Source organism: Poecilia mexicana, unplaced genomic scaffold (genome assembly GCF_051168715.1).
Source record: "Poecilia mexicana isolate PSO_F unplaced genomic scaffold, ASM5116871v1 scaffold_21, whole genome shotgun sequence".
Taxonomy (NCBI): Eukaryota; Metazoa; Chordata; class Actinopteri; order Cyprinodontiformes; family Poeciliidae; genus Poecilia; species Poecilia mexicana.
This window is the reverse complement of record NW_028263390.1, coordinates 14,402,824-14,423,198: the sequence shown is the minus strand read 5'-3', so window position 1 is coordinate 14,423,198 and position 20,375 is coordinate 14,402,824. Positions and strand designations below refer to the sequence as shown.

At 38.2% G+C, this 20,375-nt stretch overlaps 1 protein-coding gene across 1 annotated transcript in view; it reads right to left on the bottom strand.

Moving 5' to 3' along the window:
* akap12b (A-kinase anchoring protein 12b) overlaps positions 1-20,375 on the bottom strand; it is a 44,939-nt gene that overhangs the window by 15,793 nt on the left and 8,771 nt on the right. Inside the window, exon 2 of the mRNA XM_088002183.1 lies at positions 7,045-7,120. Coding sequence (XP_087858309.1) covers positions 7,045-7,120 — 76 coding nt within the window. The remainder of the gene's footprint in view (positions 1-7,044; positions 7,121-20,375) is intronic.

The window sequence follows — 20,375 nt, the reverse complement described above, 5'->3', positions numbered from 1 at the left end:
TTTCACTGTGTAATTCTCCTTTCTTCTGTACGTTTTGCTCTTTTGCTCCTTTCACTCTGCCATTTATTCCTCCTATTTAATCCCCTTTAATCTCCACTTTCTTTTCCTGCACTTCAGTGCCCCGGTTCTTCTGTTGCTGAAGCGATGGGTGAAGAATGTCGGACAGGAAATGCAGTCAGCTCTCCACGTCATCACTTCCTCTTCCTGCTGCTCATTTCCTACTGTTACGGTCATGCACTGTGTGCACAGTCCCATTCAGGGGACATGAATTACGCGATGTAGCGTGATAAGAAGAACAGTACAACTGTGACGTCTAAGTGAAGCGACAGAAAACATTGTTTACGGCTCCTATTGTCGAAAGAGATGCCGATGCTTCCACCAGCTTGCACGCAATTCTCTGAAAACACAAAGCGGTTCTGCTTTCTCATAGAAACCAAAAACCGTAGAGCTTTAAATTGAGTCCAGCAGCTCTTTCACCGAACCACGTTCTGCAAGAATTTGCCATCTGTTGCACACGTCCTCGCTTTCTTTTGCGTTCTTGAGATATCTGCATCAGCAATTTGGCCTTCCAGTTGTTGTCAGGCGTCATCCTGTCTTTAAGGACGCTGGCACGTACAAATGGTAAACCGGAGATGTGCGCTTCGAGGGTCCCTGGAGAACAGTAGCGTACACAAATGAGCGAAAATGAATTACCGAGATGATTCCCAACTTTTAGGTTAAAATTACGGGTTGCAGTTGAATAAACGAATCTTTAAATTTGACCTAACAATACTTGAATAAAGAGAGTGGCTAGTTTCCAGACACAACCTCAGTTTTGTCTGTGACGTAAAATTTTTAAAAAAAAAATCATATTTAACTTGGAGTGTCACAGCGGCTGCTGCGCTGGTAATGACGGGGGAGAAGGAGGGGTCCGCCACATTCTTGGTCCATTCTCTAAAACCCTCCATATGCCTGGGGGAGGTTAGGAGTTAAGGATAGAGATTAGATTCCCTGATGCCAGGACAGATGAGAGAGGAGCGCCTGAGGAGACGAGTGGGTGCTGAAGATGGACGGGGCGGCGGGAAGGTTGGACGGTCCTGGTGGGAGGAGTTTTAATTTATTTTATTTGACATGAAAGCTTTGAGCTTGGAAATTTGACTGGACAGGACTCACATGTTCACAACTTTTATTGACTGAAACTTTCCAACTAAATGTGGAATCAATGCAGTTTGTCGCTCTGTCACCACCATGGTCGGCTGCCAGGATAGTGTTCATTTTATGGCAGGACAGCTTAGAAAAAAGTTTATAGTCATTAGTTTTCACCTCTCATAGTTACTCAGTTTCTTCCTTATTGTGGAGTCATGAATTCTGACCTCAGCTAAGGAAAATGAGCCCTACAGTGCTTTGGATGTTTTCTTTGGTGACCTCCTGGATGAGTTGTAGATGCTCTTTTAGAGTAATATGAGTATTCCTACAAAGGTTTACCACTGTTTGGTGTTTTTTCATGTCTGTCACTGTGGTTTGCTGGAGCAAAAAAAATCTTAGAAACGGGTTTGCAACTCTTTCCAGACAGAGAGTTTTTAATCTGCTCTTGCAGCATTATGTTGTTTTAGTCTGTTTCGATAAAAAGTTCTACTTAAGTTACTTCTTGTTTCTGGTACTAAAAAGGCCTGAATGTGGCTGGTTAACAATTTAATTTAGCAAGAGAAAAGCTAAGAATCCATTTTTTTAAATTTTATTTTATTTTTACAGATTTCCCAAATTAAAGTTGTTTAAAAAAAAACATATTTATTGGAAGATGTTACTAACATGGGTGGGTGTAAAAATAAGTTTATTATTCTACCTCGTTCTTTGAACCTGAAAGTATACTTTACTGCTGTTCTTTTGCTTACTTTTATTCAAATTTTTTGTATGCAACTTTGTCTTTTCTTTTATTTTCAATAAAGTCAACCATCAAAAGTGCACAAAATGCACTTTTTGCAAAAAGGTTTGACAAAGCAGAAAATATGCAGAAAAATAATCCCTGCTCAGCGTCCGAACGAAAGCGTCTAAGATGTTGAACAGGCTTCCTTTATAAAATTATAAAACAGACTACCCAAGCTGTGCTTAGATAAATCTTCCTGTCCAGTCCACTTAGAAGCCGAACGTTTCTGACTGTTACTTACGCATGTACTAACTTACTGTGGGTGTGTCTTTAAAGGCACTCGCTTTAACTGAACCACCGCCTGGAGAACAAATATCTTAAGAGACTAAGAGGCTTTCAGGGATTCTGACGCTTTCCTGTTGTGCCTCTTCCTTTTCCTGAAGAGAAAAGTAATTTCACGTCTTTTGGATGGATCGTCATCCGAGGACACCTTCAACACAAGTCGCAGACAAACTATTCCCGCTCGTGGGGTAAACAGCAAGTGAGTGTCGCAGGCTGGAATGCGACAGCAATGTGGGCAGAAAATCAAGAGGAGCGGATCCAGCGGCTGGATTGTGTTACAAACCCGAAGCCTCGTGCGCTGAGATCAGACAGAGCTTAAGTGAAGGGAGAGGTCCCTTCCACAGGCATGATGAACATTTTGGCAACATAACTCTGCAGAGGCCCCAGAGGAGCACTGAAATCAGACTTGACATTAAATCATATCCACCCATGAGACAGATTCGCATGTTGGTGTATTTATGATAAACTAAAACTTCTTCATAAGTCTGCCATTGATTGTCAGAAACAATGTAAAACTTTAATGGCCTTTTTTGGCCCCAGGTTTTTAGATTAAATCTCTGATTTGAACTTTATGTGTCAATACGTTTGCACAGCTTCGAATGCGGCCATACCCAGAAAAATCCTTACAAATTTCCTCTTTTCCGTCACATTTACAGATTTCACTTTTCGGATCAAACAAGGACAACCTGAATAATAACAAAAAGCATGTACTAAGTGGAAAAAAATGCAGCGCGTGAAGAGCTGCAGACTTTTAAATCTTTTTGAAAACCTACCTTCATTTATTTGCTTTTAGTTCTATTTTAACCATTTTTTTGAGACACGTGTTTAATTTACTCTGTCTACATTTAATTGTTTTGTTCTATTGTTGTTGAAAATGAATAATTGCCTTGCTGATGATTGAAACATTGTTTCTAAATGTGTCTGCTAACTAACTCGTCTTGAACTGCCACTCTGTAACCATAGCGATGCATTTTTATCGCATCATTTGGGATTTTATACCAGTAAACAACCCATCGACCAAATATTTCCCGAACTTATGTATTATTAGAAGCAAATATAAACATAGGTAGAATTATTTCAAATTACTATAAAGAAAACATGTTTTCAAAATATTTTCAGTCCATCTTGTTACAAGTTACTTTTTATCTTTATTGCAACTTTACTAAAACATAAACCGTCCACTGGTTCACTAGAAATATTCTAACTGCATAATTAAAGGCAATAATGGTTTAAAATGATCATTTTATTGTATACATAAAGTATCTATATGATTAAAGATAATCAAACAAATGAGCCACACCCATTTATTTCCATGTCTAGTTTTATTGCAGGTGAAAACACCAACAGACCCGTTATCGCCCAGTGAAGCTGTCCAGAAATGTGTGTGTTGCCTTTTTAAATCTGCGACCCAACCTGGAGACTGCGTCAGCACTCTTGCCAGCGAGTGACATCATCTCTGATGTCATTCTTTGAGTCCTCGCTGCATCTGCAGCTGCAGCTGCGTACGCCCCACACCCTGCTAAAAACCAGCACCCTAAAGGGAACGGTTGTTAACACAAAGGCTCAAAGTCAACATCCACACCGAGCTCTAATTACCAGTCAAATTAGATTGGAAAAGACAGCAAAAAAGTGAGAAAAGGTGGTTTTACTTTTGGCAGACGGTCATGTATTATACATCTCCTTTTGATTTAGTTTGCAGGACCGGTGCTTTTGCGGTGATGTAATATGTGACAGCATCATTTATACGTTTGTTTTTGTTGTTGTTTTCCCCCACTTCTCAATCTATTTTTACCTCTCCTGATTTTTGCCTTTTGCTTTTTGCATGTACCTTCCTCCTCACAGTGGCCTGGTCCTGAATCTAATATTTATGCACTTCCATTTTGTCAATCTTCCTTTAAACCAAGCACTCTAAACTCCTTTTTTTCTTCAGAACGAGTTTGGACTGATTTTCAACTTTGGCTCTGATGGTGAGTGACAACTTGATGCAGCTTTTTTGACCCAAGAGCAAAAAAAAAAAAAAAAAAAAAAAAAAAAATCACCCTGAACATTGATATAGGTGTAAAAACTGAACTTAAAGCCAAAAATTATATTAGGAATGTGGGTAACACTTTATTTGAAGGGATGCGCATAAGACTGACAATACACTGTCATGAATCATTATGACTGTTGTCATAACAGTTAGTAAATAATGACACGTTAAATGCAAAGTTGTACTATTAAAAGTGTGAACTTTGCATTAAAAGTGTCATTATGTACCGAGTTAAACTTCATGACATAACCATTCATGAAGACGTTTTCTTGTTCATAACTGGTGTTATATCACGTTTATGTCAGCCTTATGGAGAGCCCTTCAAATGAAAGGGTGTCAAGATTTCAAAAAGTACAAGGCGACTTTTAAAGCTACAATTTGTAGACCACTTTTTGTTAAAATATGATAAAATCATGTTATTTAAAATATTTTGATGTTTGTGGATGCGACATACAGAACGTCTTTTTAAGCGTTTGATCCCATTTCGCTAGGAACTGAAACTCAAAATGCACATATGCGCCTTCAGGAGAGTCCAAAACCAAACCGTCCTCATCGATACTGCCTCAAACCTGTTTGTCAGGCTGCTGCTTTGGGTGAGTGCAGTTTCACGTCCGGGCTGGTCCCCCAAGCTGTAAACACCCTGGCGTACCTGATTACGGCTGTGTGTTTGCATACATGTCAGCCTTTTGGTGCGACTCCTGGCTTTTGTTGTTTCGGGGTTTTTTTTATTTTTACCGTTATCAGACAGATTCCTCTCCTCTTCCTGTCTCCCACTATGAGCTGCTGTCTTTATCAGGCAGGACAAGAGAGCGGTGGTGGGATGTGAAAGCCCTTATATCATTGTGTGTCTCCTTTCCTCTCACTCCCCTGCATTCCTCCAATCTGTGGCCTTGAAGGCCTTTCACAACTTCATGCGTCTTACGTTTTTTTTTTTTTTTGTCTCCTCGTATGTTATCCTTGGTTTATTGGAAGAGAAGAGAAAGATTAGAAGGAAAATACCGAACACATTTCACAACATTTTTTTAAATTTCAGTCTTTCTATGAGGCCATGTGACTCACTTCAAACACACTAATGTTTTTTTTCAATTAGGGGAAAAAGTCATGTGAGAGCATTGATGAAATCTGAAATATTTGCCACCCCCACTGTCTTTATCTGAACATCCATCTTTTCTTTTTTTATTATTATTGTTGCTGATAGCTACGATCGGTTCATCCCTTTGCTAACTTGTAAAATCACTTTGTGACCATCCACAACAATTTTGTCCCAAATTACTTCCCCTTTGTAACCGTAAAGAAATAATTTCACTCATGTACTTCTCCTTTGACTTACCTGGAGTTTTTTTATTTTTTATTTTCCTAGTTAAATATTTTCATGAATTATAAAGAAAATTGCTAGAAAAGTTACAATTTGGATCAGATAGCATTTGCTGGGTTTTAAAACATGGCCTTATACTAAAATGCAAGAAATCCTGGTGTTATGTTATTTATTAGTTTCCTGTAAGTCAATATCCTTACAGCAAACAACTAGTAATATAATAAATGGGTCGTAAAAGCGGGTAAAGTTTTCAAGGTGGGTATGAAATGTTTTGTCTCTTCTTCATACCTGAAAGATTCAGCCCAAAAGGACAGAAAGCACAGAAAGATCACAGATTAGAGTGAGCAGCACCAGAACTGAGCTGCCTGTTCTTTCAAGACCTTTATCCTCCATAATTTCTCAAAAATGACAAGAGCTCTCAATGTTTAAATTTGTCTTGCATCTTTAGTCCATTCTGTGTTTAGGAAAAACTCAAAGCAAGCTCTTTCAAAGCAATTGTGTTTGTTTATGCATGTCCATCCTCGCTTTCTTTTGTCTTCTGTACCTTCAATTTCACCGATTTAGCGACAATTCAACACCCCGCTCCTCCTTCTGCTGGGTTACTCCATGAACAGACGAAATCACTTCATTAAAAAGCTTAATAAAAAGGTAATTTGACAGCACAGCGTGTGACACATGTCTGTGTTTTAAGTTGGATAGGGTTACACCTTCGCCTGGGCCAGAGCAGATTATGAAGTGCACAGGATGCTTTGTCCGGGGCCCGGGTCAAGGCCTGCTAAATATTTAGGGAAGCCGTACACACCCCTGCAGCCCTCCCAGACCAGGGGAGACAGGACAGAAACAGAAAACAAAATAAACAAATTAAGCTTTAGAGATAGCCGAGCACAGGAGGGGATGCAGAGATAAATCACTGCATATTTTAGATCTTAAAGAGTTTGAACGTAAAACTTTCTTCAGGCACGCTTAGTTTATGTTTTAGTTTTCAGTGCAGAACTTTAGTTTTTATCTCTAAGAGAATGTGTCTGGCTGGAGCGACTCGGTGCACATGGGAATTTAAGCAGATATTCAATCAGGTCAGAGCTTTCCAAGATTTAGTGAAGGAAAACCATATGTTTTGCATAATCCATCATACTAAACTCAGAAATGTGTTGTAAAAGTGATAACTTGACGGCGCTAAGGGGATGAAAAGTAGATAAAAATATGTTGGGATGCCTGCATATGTGTGTGTGTGTGTGTGTGTGTCCATGTAGGTGTCCTGCAAAGTGTTGACAAATGGATTAGCTTAGGATCAGCGCCGGATCACGCAGAGCCACGAAGACATCTGTGGACAAGGAATTCTCACATGGGCTGAAAGCCGACCCCACGCAAACACGCTTACCTCCAGCCGCCGCTTAAGACGCACACTACAAAATCCCAGACGCAAACACAACACAACCACCGTCACTTTTGTCAACGCGGCATCGGCCGCAGGAGCGGCAACTGAAAGCAAACACGCAATCACAATCACACACACACCTTCTGCTAGCGTGTTGTCCTCCGAGTGTCCGTTCAGGCTGGTCAGACTGGAGATTTGTCCATTTTTCTCCAAAGGCTGAAAGAAAAACAAAAGAAGAATGGAAAGAAATGACGCAGAATCAATAATAAACAATATGCACGTTTTAAAAAGCTTAAAGTGAAACTTTGACATTAAGCAACATAAAAAAAAATATTTTTCAGAATGGTTTCAATTCTTTCTGAAAAAGCCATTAAATTGGTAAAAACTTTGCAACCCAAAGTTCAACAACAAATATGGCCTCCGCATATATAAGATGTCATAAACTTTGCAATATTAAACTATTTATTTGCCTTTCTGATGGTTGTTATCTCACTAGAGCAAACTGTTATGAACTGGAGAGAAATATGTTACTATCTTGTAGTACTGCTAATAGTTAGCAACACAGATAATAAATAGTTTATCCAGCTATTGAAAAAAAAAAAACATATTGTAGTTGAATTTCTATCTCAACCACAAAGTTTTATTGGACGTACTTCTCACTTCTGGCTGCTGTTTCTTAAAGAATCCTTCCTTTTTGGCTGCATTAAACAAGTGTCAGCAAATATATTACAGTCATAAAAACAAGCTACTAAAATAATAAGCCAACACATTACAGCAAAGATAAATGTGTAATGTATTATGAATACATTACACACCTCCATGCTGGTCAAAAACTTGTCTTTTCTCTCCTTTTCTGTCAAGATACAAAATTTGACGGAATCAGTTTGAACTGCCAAGTTAATGGCCGTAGAGACTTTTTCATCAAACTTTTCTTTTTCACTTATCTTATAACAACACAATTTAGAGGAAATCAAATCTTTAGTTTTGTCCAAGTAATTCTGTGTTATATGAGATTCAAAGTGTCAACACACTCCACTGAGAAACCACAGTGCCAAAATCCTGGAAGACTGAGAGCGAGGCCACATGTTTTTCCAATCAATTTTTTCCATGTTAGAAAAAAGAAACATATTTCAACTTGGATAAAAATCCCAAAATGCAGAAATACCAAGTCGGGGCCATTTATTTGCAAAATGTCCACATTAATACTCACAGCAGGGCAAGTGAGTCATTAGTAGTGTATGCTTCTTTTGATTTTCCTTACTGTAGTTTACAATATTTAACCGTTCCATTCAGGACTTGGCTTGAGAATCAGGAACATTTTTACTATTTCGACAACAGTGTTAGAAGTAATTTGTATGATGTCCTAAAACAAGAATGCCAGACAACCCAAACACGCCAAAGACTTTTTTTTCCCTCATAAAATTCTTCATTTTGAAAGAAAGAAAAATGTAAAAGTCAACCCAAAGGTCAAAAAACATTTCCCAAATATTTTTACGCAATAAACAAGGAAGCATGTGTTTAAAAGCGAAACAGATTCTACAAACATTATCCTCTGACTTAAAGAAATTAAGATTATTTTACATTCCAGTGCCGCGACCAATCCCATGCGTAAAAATAGTAATCCCTTCACACACTGACAAACAAACTCCCATGGAGGACGAAGCTGTATCTCTAGCAAGTTTCTTTCTGTAACAGGAAATACATGTTTAAACAATTTTATTACACAATTTCCATCATATCTGACCACCCAGAACATTTGGTTTAATAAACCATAACGACACATGTGTTTGAATTCAGATGAAACAAACATTATCCAGTGTGTTTATTTACCAGGCATTTCTTAATGTGTTTGATTGTAAATGTTATAACAATGAAGCATTCGAAGGTTTCGTATGTTTCAGATTAGGATGTTATTGCTCCTTCGTATCTACACGTTTGTTTTATTCTCGCTATAAACGCTCGTGATGATCCTGCAGCTCTTAATAAATCATGTCCAAACTTAAATGAAGGAAATATTGTAAGTATTGTAATATGAGCCAGTGTGTTAATACGTAAACAGCACACCCTGGATCATAAGACCTTTTATCTGAGGATCTGGAACCTGGCTGAGTTTTTGTGGTGCAGCTTCAGCTTACAGCAGGACAAAAGCAGGCAGCTCTAAGCCTTTTGTGTGTCTCAGCCAGGGGGTTGAGTAAGCCAGGGCCCCCACACCGAGGTGCTAATATAACTAATGGACAAGTTAGGCTCTGTTCCCAGCAGCCTGGGACAGGTTAGGAAAAAAAAGACACCCACAATCTGAACATAAAGGAACTGAAGGGTGAAAAACATGAATGCCGATGAAAATGTGGTTTTGCAAAAGCTGAAGCAATCCACCCTTTTAATTTGGCTCACTTTTACAACGTTTCAGATAAATCCTGATTGGTTTACACTGTGCCGTGGTTAGCTAAGCTACTCTGACTCCAATGGACTGTGATTGATTGGACGTGAAATCAGATCACTGCATCTAATTTTGTTGCTGGCTAGTTGTTCTCACCCAGCTAACTTTACCAAAATGGAGAGCCTCACTGCAAGGCTTTCGCACAATGCAGCTACTTTGTCGCTCGTGCTGTCACGACTCAGCTAAAAGGTTTGATCCTTCTGGAAACATGTCATCTCATCTGATATGTGAGTGCAACGTTTGTCTGACTTCAGCTGAAGTAAGAAGAAAGGACTGGAAAACTTGGACCAACCTGACACATTGCATACCAATCACTAAACTTGCCAAGTCTGCCCAATCAAATTAGCAACATGCAGGCTACAGATTCCTCATGGCATCATTTGCAACTCCTGCGCAAGGATCCCAACAGCACTGAAGACCTTTATTGAGAAATAGTTGTTTGACTGGGAAAAGAATAAACACAAAAATAAACACAAAAAACATTCATGACTGAACCTTCTACATATTTTAAAGGGGATCTATCATACAAAATTAACATTTTGCATGTTTTTGCACTTCCACTTGGATTTCCCAAGCACTAAAAAACAATCCACCCGGCTGTTTTTTGGCAATAAGTTATTGTTTTTTTGGTGTTAACCTTTTCAAAAACGCCCGAAATGTAGTGTCACAAATTAGCAGGCACTGCCCAACTCCTAGCAACCCCAGTGAAGCACAGCGGGTTACCAAGCAACCCCAGCGGTGCTCTCCCAACCACCTAGCAACTCCAAGCCGAGTTCCAGTTTGGTCAGCTGGTTTTACCCCCGTCTGTACTGTACAATGGCTGCTGGAAAAGACAAGTGTTTTATTGTTGACTTGCCATCCAGAAACTACTTGCTGGATTCTTGTTGGTTGTACTGGAGGCTCCACTTCTACTTTTCAAAGAGGTATGGTTGTATAATTATGCATCTGTTTGCAGCCATGATCAGCTTATTTGGATTTAAAGTGACAGGAGTCCCTAAAGCAGGCAGAAATGACTAGACAAAAATCGGTAACACTTTATTTGAAGGGGGTTGAATAAGACTGTCATGACACTTTCATAAACATGACATAACACCTGTCATGAACATGAATAATCCTTCATGAATATTTATGACTGTTGTCATAAAGCGTCATTCGGTAAATTATGACACTTTTAATACAAAGTTGACATTATTCAAAATGTCTTTGTTATGACAACTTGACATTAACCAATAAATAATTACTGATATAAATTTGTTCTAAAAGTATTACTGATTGCACTTTAAAAATTAGGTAACTTTATGTTATTAAAGGTAAAGTTTAAACAGTAATGATTTCTTGGTTAATGTCAAGGTTGGTTAAAAATCTCATTATACACCAAGAATGTTGTGCAAGCAATGAACATGTTTTGCATGGCCTTTAGACCTATCTTAACCTCTTCAGAAAAATATAACAGGTCACCTTTAATATCTGTATTGAAAAAGGAGCTTGGATCAGGTTTGGTGTCTGGGAGCCATCCCAGCTGACCTCCAGACCTGTAGCAACCCCACCCTCATCTTCTCACTCATGGTTGGCATTCCCGGCATTCCCTGTCCTCCTGGCTGAAATTCCAAAGACCCTCCAACACCTGACTCCACCAAATGTTCACCTCTGCCCCCTTAGTTAGCCTGTCACTAAGTCATGTAGGCAACATTTTGATGAGTTCTGACCATTGGAGACAAATGCCACAGCAAGTGTTCCTCATGTGAAGTTTGTGCATCACAATCCTGTCTTTGGGTCCATCACTTTCCAAATAAAAAAAAAAGTTTGCAAAAAGATGAATTAGTTGAGATCCTTAAGTTTTACACCGTTTGATGAGGTTTTCTGTTTATCATAACCCCAGACCGTCAGCTTACACTAAATTCCTTGACTAAAATCATGAACTTTCACTGCCAGTTGTGCATTTTTTTGATGTCTGCCTGGTCACCATGGTCTGCCACAAGGACCTAAACACAGACTCCGTCGTGCAGAAACAGCAGAGACGACTGGTCACTCAACAAAACATCTCACTGAGAAAACAACAGCATGAACAAAAAAACAAACGGCTTGTTTTCCTCCTCTCTAACTGTCGGTGTAATGTGATCAGAGTTAATTTAGTCTGCTGGGTTTTTTTTGGTCTGGGAATAGTTTTTTACTGGTCCTGCTGTGTGTATTGGGTACGGGCGGACTGAGGCCAACAGCAGCACTGTAAAGTCTGGGTCACCTTTGTATATTACATCGGCAGATTTTCTTCAACAAATATAACGCAAATAAAGTCAAACAAAAAGATGAAAATATTAAATGCGAGACATACTTTAAATTAAAGTTGAAATCTCTTCATTTGCACGTGCAAATGCATTGGGAACACTGAACAGTTTATTCAAAACATGAGGAAGGACGTATCAAATTTTGCTGCTAGGATACAAAAAGGGAGGTAAAAGTTATGTTAGTCTATAAAACGAATAAAAAACAAACACACTTTTAGAAACTCCAAAAAAAAAATCTACTGCAGATTGAATATTTTCCTCCCCTGTGTGTCACTGAATGATATTTAGTTGATTGTAGGAACTGCTTCATGTCTGTGTTGGTTTGCTTTTGCTCCACTACATTAACTACAAAGTTATTTTCAGTTAAAAATGTGGTTTCTACCAAAAACAGTGATATTAGGTTGTTGATATTTTGATCAAAATTATATCTGGCCAACACGAATGTGAATGTTTGCTTTCAGTGTTTGCTGGTGATAACAAAAGTAGTCAAACTTACCATCTCTTATTGTTTTTTTTAATGCTCAAACAAAAATAACAACAACAAAGTAATTATGCATTTCATGGCAACCTCAAAAACAAATATGGTGAACATTTAGCTTAATGACTAAATTGAGATGAGTTTGGGTCATTTGCAGTGTTATATTTGCAGCTTAATTCTTTACGATTTTTGAGGATATAACAGGAAATGAAACCTGTTTCTACCACCATGTACTCAGAAACATTTAACACCAGCTCTGAAAAGTGATGATTTAACTTAATTCTTTTATCTATTGTAAAAAAAAACAAAAAAGAGGCGATATGATTACTCACTTACGTACTTCTTTTGGCCCGATTTCGAGTCCTAATCTTGCATATTTCACAAGTAGGTTTGGATGAAATGGCACGTTTGCATATGAAATAAGGCTATAAGGCAGAAAAGCGAAGAATTAGCATTAAAGCCATTTGTCACTATTTTAGGTCTTCATCTTTCTTCTGGAGTTACCTTCTGTCACAACTGGATGGAGATTACTCAGAAAGAAAGTATTTCATTTTAACCTCTGCAAGGTGAAATGACTGAATTTCTCCATTGTATAGATTACTTAGGCCATATTTAGGAAAGTATGTGCACCCTGTAGTTATCAAAGTAAGTGTGACCAAAGCTAAAAGCTTTAGGTAAAGTTAAAGCCTATCTGGTTGTGGACTTTGAGTAAAACCCCAACGTTAAAGGTCAGCTGCAGAGGGATTTAATTTCCTCCTCTGCCGTTTTTCCATAGGCTTCTCTGGTTTAACTTTACGCCATTGTTTTTATCTTTGATTCCTGTTTTGTCGTATCTGCCTCTTTTATTTCCATGAACATAGAAAACCTGCTGCTTTCTAATTCACTCTGTAAAGGTCAGCAGCGGATATTTACGTCCTGTAAACCAAACGCCCCGCGGAGGGAGTTAGTTATAAAAAAAGGCGGAAAGTTGCGTCTTAAACTTTTGATTCTTTTTACAGCAACAAAGCATTTATTTTTAATATCTACTTAAACAGAAACCAAATTTAACAGCGTCCATGACGTAAATGCTACAGAATAATTCCAGAACCTTTCAACTATACGTGCAATTGATTCAAACGCAGACGAAAGCAGCACAAAACTGTTTGGTTTAAATGTGGTTTCACTTATTTTTGCAGTCCAACAGAGATTTATGCAGTGATGCGTTCAGGGGGGGGGTTGGGGGGGGTCTGCGTAAATTGAATATCCTGTACCACATGTTAATGTTTCCAATCTGACCAATAAATCTGCTCTAAATGTCCATCAGTAATGAAGTGGAAACAGCTGCTATGGATTCACTTCATCTGGCGGACACGGTCATTTTATTATCAGGCAGTATAAGCGCTGCTGAGGAGGAAAAATGCTGTTTAATGCTCTGACGTTTTAAGTTGCACACAGATTCTTCAGCTGTCTAAGTGGGAAAGAAAAAATGGATTGTAGATCAGAAACATTAGCGATCATGTTCCAGCTATCCAAACAGGGACATGTGCGCATTCAGGCAATCTTGCAGCAGGAGATAACAAGCTTGAAGACTTTCAGCAGTGATATACTTATTTTGTGACAGTTAACCTCCCGACCTCTGACCTCTAAGGCGTTCTTGGAGTTTGAGAGTGGACAAAAGGAGAATGAGAGCGCTGGAGGGAGTGCCCAGGAAAACAGGGAGAGAGGGGAGATAGCAGGAAAGTAGAGGATGATTGAAGGAAGGAGGGGACAGATGGAAGAAAAGTTAAAAAAAATCTAAAAAGAGGAAACAAATTGCAAAACTTTTTACTCTTTTGGTTGGCTTTTTTTTTGTTTTGATCTATGCTGAAAAACTTGCATCTGTGTACATTTCCTTCATTCCATCTTCAATCAAAAATGGTACCACAACTGCAGAGAGCTGATCTAGAAACTCTCGTTTATTTCCATCTCTTTGAAAAACATGAAAAAAGATGCCACTGATGGGATAATACTTCTACACTGAAGGGGGGCCCGGCGGAAGAGGAGTTCATTCACAAACGTCATCAGAACAGTGAATTTCACCAACATTTGAAAACTGATGCATCTAGATTTGATCTGAAAAGGGGAACCAAACAAGGCTGATCAACTGAACTGCTGCAAAGTACTACAAATGTGTCCCTAAAATTTTTCCTCTTATCTCACTGAGATCTTTTATTAACTTTTACTGACAACAGCCGTTTAGTAACTAGTTAGTAATGAGAAATTGATCTCAGTAAATTCGGAATAAGACAAAACGAGCTTACAAGGAGCTTTTCAGCATGACATAGGAAATTGTTTGAAATCAATAACTCTTCAGTATTAATTAAAATGTACTAGCTATATGTGAAATAATCTGCCAGTGAAACGAGACATTTTAGCTTGTAATATGGGAGAAATATCTTGTTCCACTGGCAGATCATTTCATGTAGAACTGCTCGCAGCAGTGCTTGTTGTCTGGTATGCAGTATTCTCCACCCAGCTGAGTTTGCATCACCTGTAGAGGAGGTTTGTGTGACTTCACTTCTGGAGAATGTCAAACAATTCGATCTTAAGTCGGACTGTGCCTGTATTTTTCAGCTTCTACTCTGCATGTGGCTCAAGACAGTCTTTGTTTATGATTTTTGTTTCCTTTTGTTCCTCTCTAGCTCTATTAAAGCCACTGTCTGTCTAATATCATGGATCTCATCATTACCCACTGCTTTTTCAAGTACTCAGCAGCACATATGGCCTGGTAAGCAGCTGCATGTATGCTCCTGCCTCTTAAACCCCGGAGTCATGTCTTGGGGCTTTCTTGGCAAACCGACACCATCTACATCTACATCTATCTGGTCGTCCTCCCCCCTCCTCTCTTTCTCTCCCTCTCTCTCTTCATGGCTCTTCACCTCTGGTTGCCCCAAGTCCATTATCCCTGACCCCAACATTCACTACATACCAAAGATCAAAGCCTGACAAGACCCCCGAAGAACACTCTCACTGTTTCCACAACCCATTATCTCTGCTCAGGTGCAGAGTACCTGCACAGATGAACGTCTGGCACGTTTACGTGTCTCTGCACAGAATCAGGAAATCTGAAGGAATCTACAATCGTCTTCAAAACATTTTGAAGCCACTGGCATTGTTCGTGTTGCTGCTGTCAGACAGACTTTTCACATATCTACAGATGAACTCACACTGTTTGAACAAATCAACATGCTACTTGTTTTACTTTGCATAGCAGATGTATCAGATTTGGGGATATAACAAAAGAAACAACTAATGATTTAAAATGGAGATACAAGGTTTTCAGCCAAAAGGGACGAAATGTTGGATATAAAATTAACATTAAAAGCTATTTGTATAAATAAAGCCAAAACGATCAATTCCTCTGTAAGATTTAGGGTAAAAGTAATATGAAGAAGCCCAGTCAGACTCCTAGTAACAGAGGGTTTAATTGCTATAATGCCAATAAATATTTTTCCATTTATTGAGAATGGTATTAATCATTTTCAACATGAATGTTTTAAAATTTTGTAGATATATGGATCAAATTACTACTACTTTCAAGAAATATCTATCACTTCCTATCAAAAAGAAACTTTAAAGAAATTTAACTCTACCAGAGGTATGAATAATTCTGGGCTATATATATATATATATATATATATATATATATATATATATATATATATATATATATATATATATAAAAACATACATTATAATGCAAAATCCATGTTATGATAAATAACATGGATTATTGTTATAATAATCCATGTTATGGATTATTAACATCAATAACATGGACAAAAACATGGTTTTTGTCCATGTTGGAAAAATGGACAAAAACCATCATTTAGATGTTGTGACATGAGGTTTAGTTACATCAAACATGAGGTTAAATCATATTTAGCGTGAAAAATTACTTTGAGGACAGAACTGGATTTTAAAGTGGTTTATGGTGTGATATTTTTTATGAGAAAAATCAGAAAACCTCACAGTTGTATCTCCATGTATTGACTGTACGTGCTATTCTTACGGAGAGATGCTCCTCCAGGGATCAGCTGTTCTCTCAAATTAAAAGCACCTTTAAAACTTTTACACATGGAAATAAATCTCATGATTGACTGTGTCCAAGTTGTTGATGGAACAGTTTTATTATATTTTTAGCAGACTGACTAATGGGCATCTGAGTTATATTGATGACAACGGATCAAGTAGATACTCTGAAGTAAGAGGAGTCAGGATGTTCAATAGGAGAGAAGTAAAAGTGTTCAATCCCAAAACAAGTTCATCTATTCATTAATTAACGCACATTAATGCTTCATCACTTATTTAATTTAACTTAAACAGCAAATTAAATACCAGTAAAGCTGCAGGCACAAACTGAGAGCAAATGAGTGGCACACAAATATTGGATTAATTTATTTCTAGAGATTCGCTGAGATACTAAGTGGTAACTAGAATCAAAGCAATTTTTACTTTTTTTTTTGTCAGAAACACAAAAATGTTATGTTTTTTCAACCAGTGAACGCACCATAGTAAAGAAAAAGCATTTGGCAGTAACAACATGTTTCCTGTGGAGGTTATAACAATTTTTAATATCAATGAGGTGTTGAAAGACAAATTTAGAGAAATAAAAAAAACCCTGAGAGTAAAGACTTTCAGTGGATAACAGGAAGGAAGTTTGGTCTCTATTAGCTTTAAATCTCTTATCTTATTGATTTTGAAATATTTGGTAGCCTTTCAGAGCTGAAGCAAGAAATCACATAGATATGACTGTTTTATTAATGCTTAGTTAATCATGACTATAAAATGCTAAAGGCAGCAAAAGAATTCAACACCATAGTTTCTAGTTTTTCATTTAGAGCGGTTAAATTGTGATTTGCAGTGGCTGCTTTCTCGCACTTTCATCCAAACTGAAATAATTATTGACCTTTCATGACAAGAAAGCTTTAAAAAAAAGAACTCTGTTTTACAGAAGATTATCTGAAGATTAGACATCACCCACAATTGTAAAAGGATGACGAAAACATATTATTTGGTTAATTTATGACATGCAGAAGATCAGTGCATTTATTGGTTGCACAAATTGAACAATATGATTATAATATTTGGAAAACAAGCAGCAATCTTTACATTTTACTGTCTGAGAGAAGAAAACTTTCCATGTTTATCCAAAACAACAATCACAAAGATTTGTGATTACAATGAGAGTCACTGCATAAATTAGATGCTAAATACCTCTTAAACTGTAAGAATTGATTAGAAAAGAGTGAGCATCAAATTCAATAAGTTTAACACACTTACAGTTCTGTGATCTACTGTGTCTCAGAACTGCAAGCCAAACAAGTCTCTCTGTGTGACAGTCAGCTGTATTTAATTTCCGGTTCGCATACCGAAGATGTCGTGAGAAGAGAATCAAATCGACAAATTAAAAAATGAGCGGGACAAAATTAAGTCGCAGAGCTAAGTCAGTGTTGCTCCGGTTGCTTCAGTGAGGCCGAAAGCCCAAACCGAACACACACCAAAACGGTGAGTGACAACAAAGCCGTCCACTCTCACACCTGTTGCCGTTTTAGGACGAACCGTTCGACCTACATCAGCGCATCGCTAAACCTTTAACCCCTTGTTACTTTATACCTCCCACAATCTGTCTGTTTTTCCTCGGCCTGCGCCGCCCTCATCTGTACGGCTGCTACACTTGAACAGCAAACGGAGCCAAACAACAGAACAAACAAACAGCCGTGGCGCAGCAAAGACCCCCCAGGACACGATCGCAATCAGGCCACTCTGGCCAGGCTTTGACCCCCAGGGGCCCGCCTCTCTAACTGGGTTGGAAAAACAAAACCCCGGCTCTCTTCTGACCCGCCTGTCAAGAATCTCTAAATATTTCAAAGCCCCGATAAGCATCTGTACTCGAGAGCCACATACAGGAGGGGACGACGGCAGCACCGGGTGTTTCTAGAAAGGACACAGACACCGTAAACATGGTTTTAATTAGTGAGACACTTATACCAGACTTAGTTGTTTTATGGCTTTTGGCTTTAAATTACTCCTAGATTATTGGTCTATTAATATGTATGTGCTTTATCCAAGTTTTGGGGCAAGAAAAAACAACATTCAGGGTCAAATATCTGACCTCTGGACCTCTTGGTTTTTGACTGAACCTGGAAGGATGGGTTTCTAATGTCATGTTTTTCAGGATAAAGTGTTTTTTTAGAGGCAGCACATAAATCTTGAGTAGTAACTTGCACCAATATTTAAAAGGTTGAGCATAAAAATGCCTAATATATTTTAATGCAAATCTTATAGTAGACATCTTTAGCATTTACAGCAAAAGTATCCATATCTCTTGAACTGTCCTACAACATGTCATGTTACAACCATAATTTATTTATTTTTGCGTATTTTATTGATATTTTATGTGACAAATCAATACAAAGTAGTGCAAAATCACAAACATCTAAATGTTGACATTTCTGGCAATTCTGCTTGGCAAAATAGCTCAAACTCAGTCAAATTGGCCAGATTGGCTGCGGAGTGTCCGTGAAGTTTCACATTGTGAGAGCAATTCTCAAATTAAAAAGTTATAAAACATAAATATGCTGCATGTTTTGGGTCATTGTGCTGCTGGAAGGTGAGCCTCTTCCCCAAATCTTTTGCAGCCTGTAGAATCGTCAAGATTAGCATGATACTTCCACCACCATACTGCCCTGATTTGCACTTGAGTCGGGTTTATCAGAGTAAACAGGGGTGAAAAAAAATGAAAAGAAAATCATTTTCCTTTTCTCACTTATTTTGTTACTCTGTCACATGAATCCTCTTAAATTAGACTGAAATTTGTAGTTAATTGAGGAAAAAAAAGGTTTAATGGGCTGTGGAGACCTCTAAGGTATTACAACGTGATCATCTTGTGCAGCTGTAACTGCAGCACAACGTCTATGATGACCAGCAGCTGTGCATCTGAAGGACTTTAGATCGGAGCGGCTTTATCTCTGGGACCTTACAGTCTGTAATATCTCCATGTGTCGGACTTGTCCGGTTTCAAAAAGCTATCATTATTTTCCTAGCAACACTCTTTTGCAGAACATGCCGCTTCATGCCGACCACATTTGTATCCATCACCTGACTGAAACTCAAAATAACATCACAGCCACGCCTTGATCCATCTGCCAATTCTTTTTAAAACAATAAAAGAAACTAGCATCTTATTGTCCTGCATTGCAATCAGCCCCTTGCTGCTATCCCTCTGTCATTAAGTTAAGCTGCACTATGAAGTGGCTGTTTTAAATTTAAAAAGTTTCAAGTGTCAATTATATTTTTAAACCAACACACATTTGTGATTCTTGGAGCTGCATCATCGTAATAGCGCTTAGGCTAGAATTGAAATCGCAACTTGAGATTCTAAATCCAGTATGCATATAATAAAAAAGCAAAAATAATTAGATTTCTAAGCCAAGTTTCTTTCAGTAATGGTAGTTCGGACTTCAAGATACTGTTCCAAATAGAAAACACGGAGCTAGAAGATTGTTTTATGTCAGCCTCTACACAATTTTGTAGAAATTGTTAGGAATATTTGCAGTTTTTTCCTGGAGATGAGAGCGAAAGCAGTGAAATTCCTGACTCATCCCGCATCAACTCCCCTGCGGACGTCTGTGGAGAAGAGCTAAATTATTTGAAGCCCTCGCGGAACGTCACATAAAAACGTTCACCTCTTGCTGCTCGAGGTGGAACACTGTGAAATTTGGGATGTTTTTGGGATCATTATGTTGTCTTCACATCCTGGTGATTATTTGCAGATGTTACCATTGCTCCCATCATTCAACTCCACACATACGTTTTGCAGCAAAAAATCTCACAGTGACTGTGAGCCATGATTTATCAAACCATCTCTGCATTTGGATGTATGCTAATGGAAACGATCAATACAACAAACTATGTTAGTAAAAGAGGAGTAACAACTGAGCTGTGGGGTACACCAGAATTAATTTTTCAAAACAATAATCTCTTACCACATATGACAACACACTGTTCATGATCACAAGAGCAAAATACATTTATAGTTTTAAAGTTGTTCAGTTGTCTCCATTTCCTGTTATAGTTTTTTTGTCTGTTGCATCACAGTATTTGTTTTGCGAATCCACCATTTTTATTCTGTAGTCGAAGTTCAGGGACAAGTCAAACCGTTTTGGTTGTAGAGTGCATTAACCCTCATCATTCATTGCGATATAAAGATGGCCGAACTTGCAAGAATGGAGCTTTCTGCGACCTCCGCAGAGC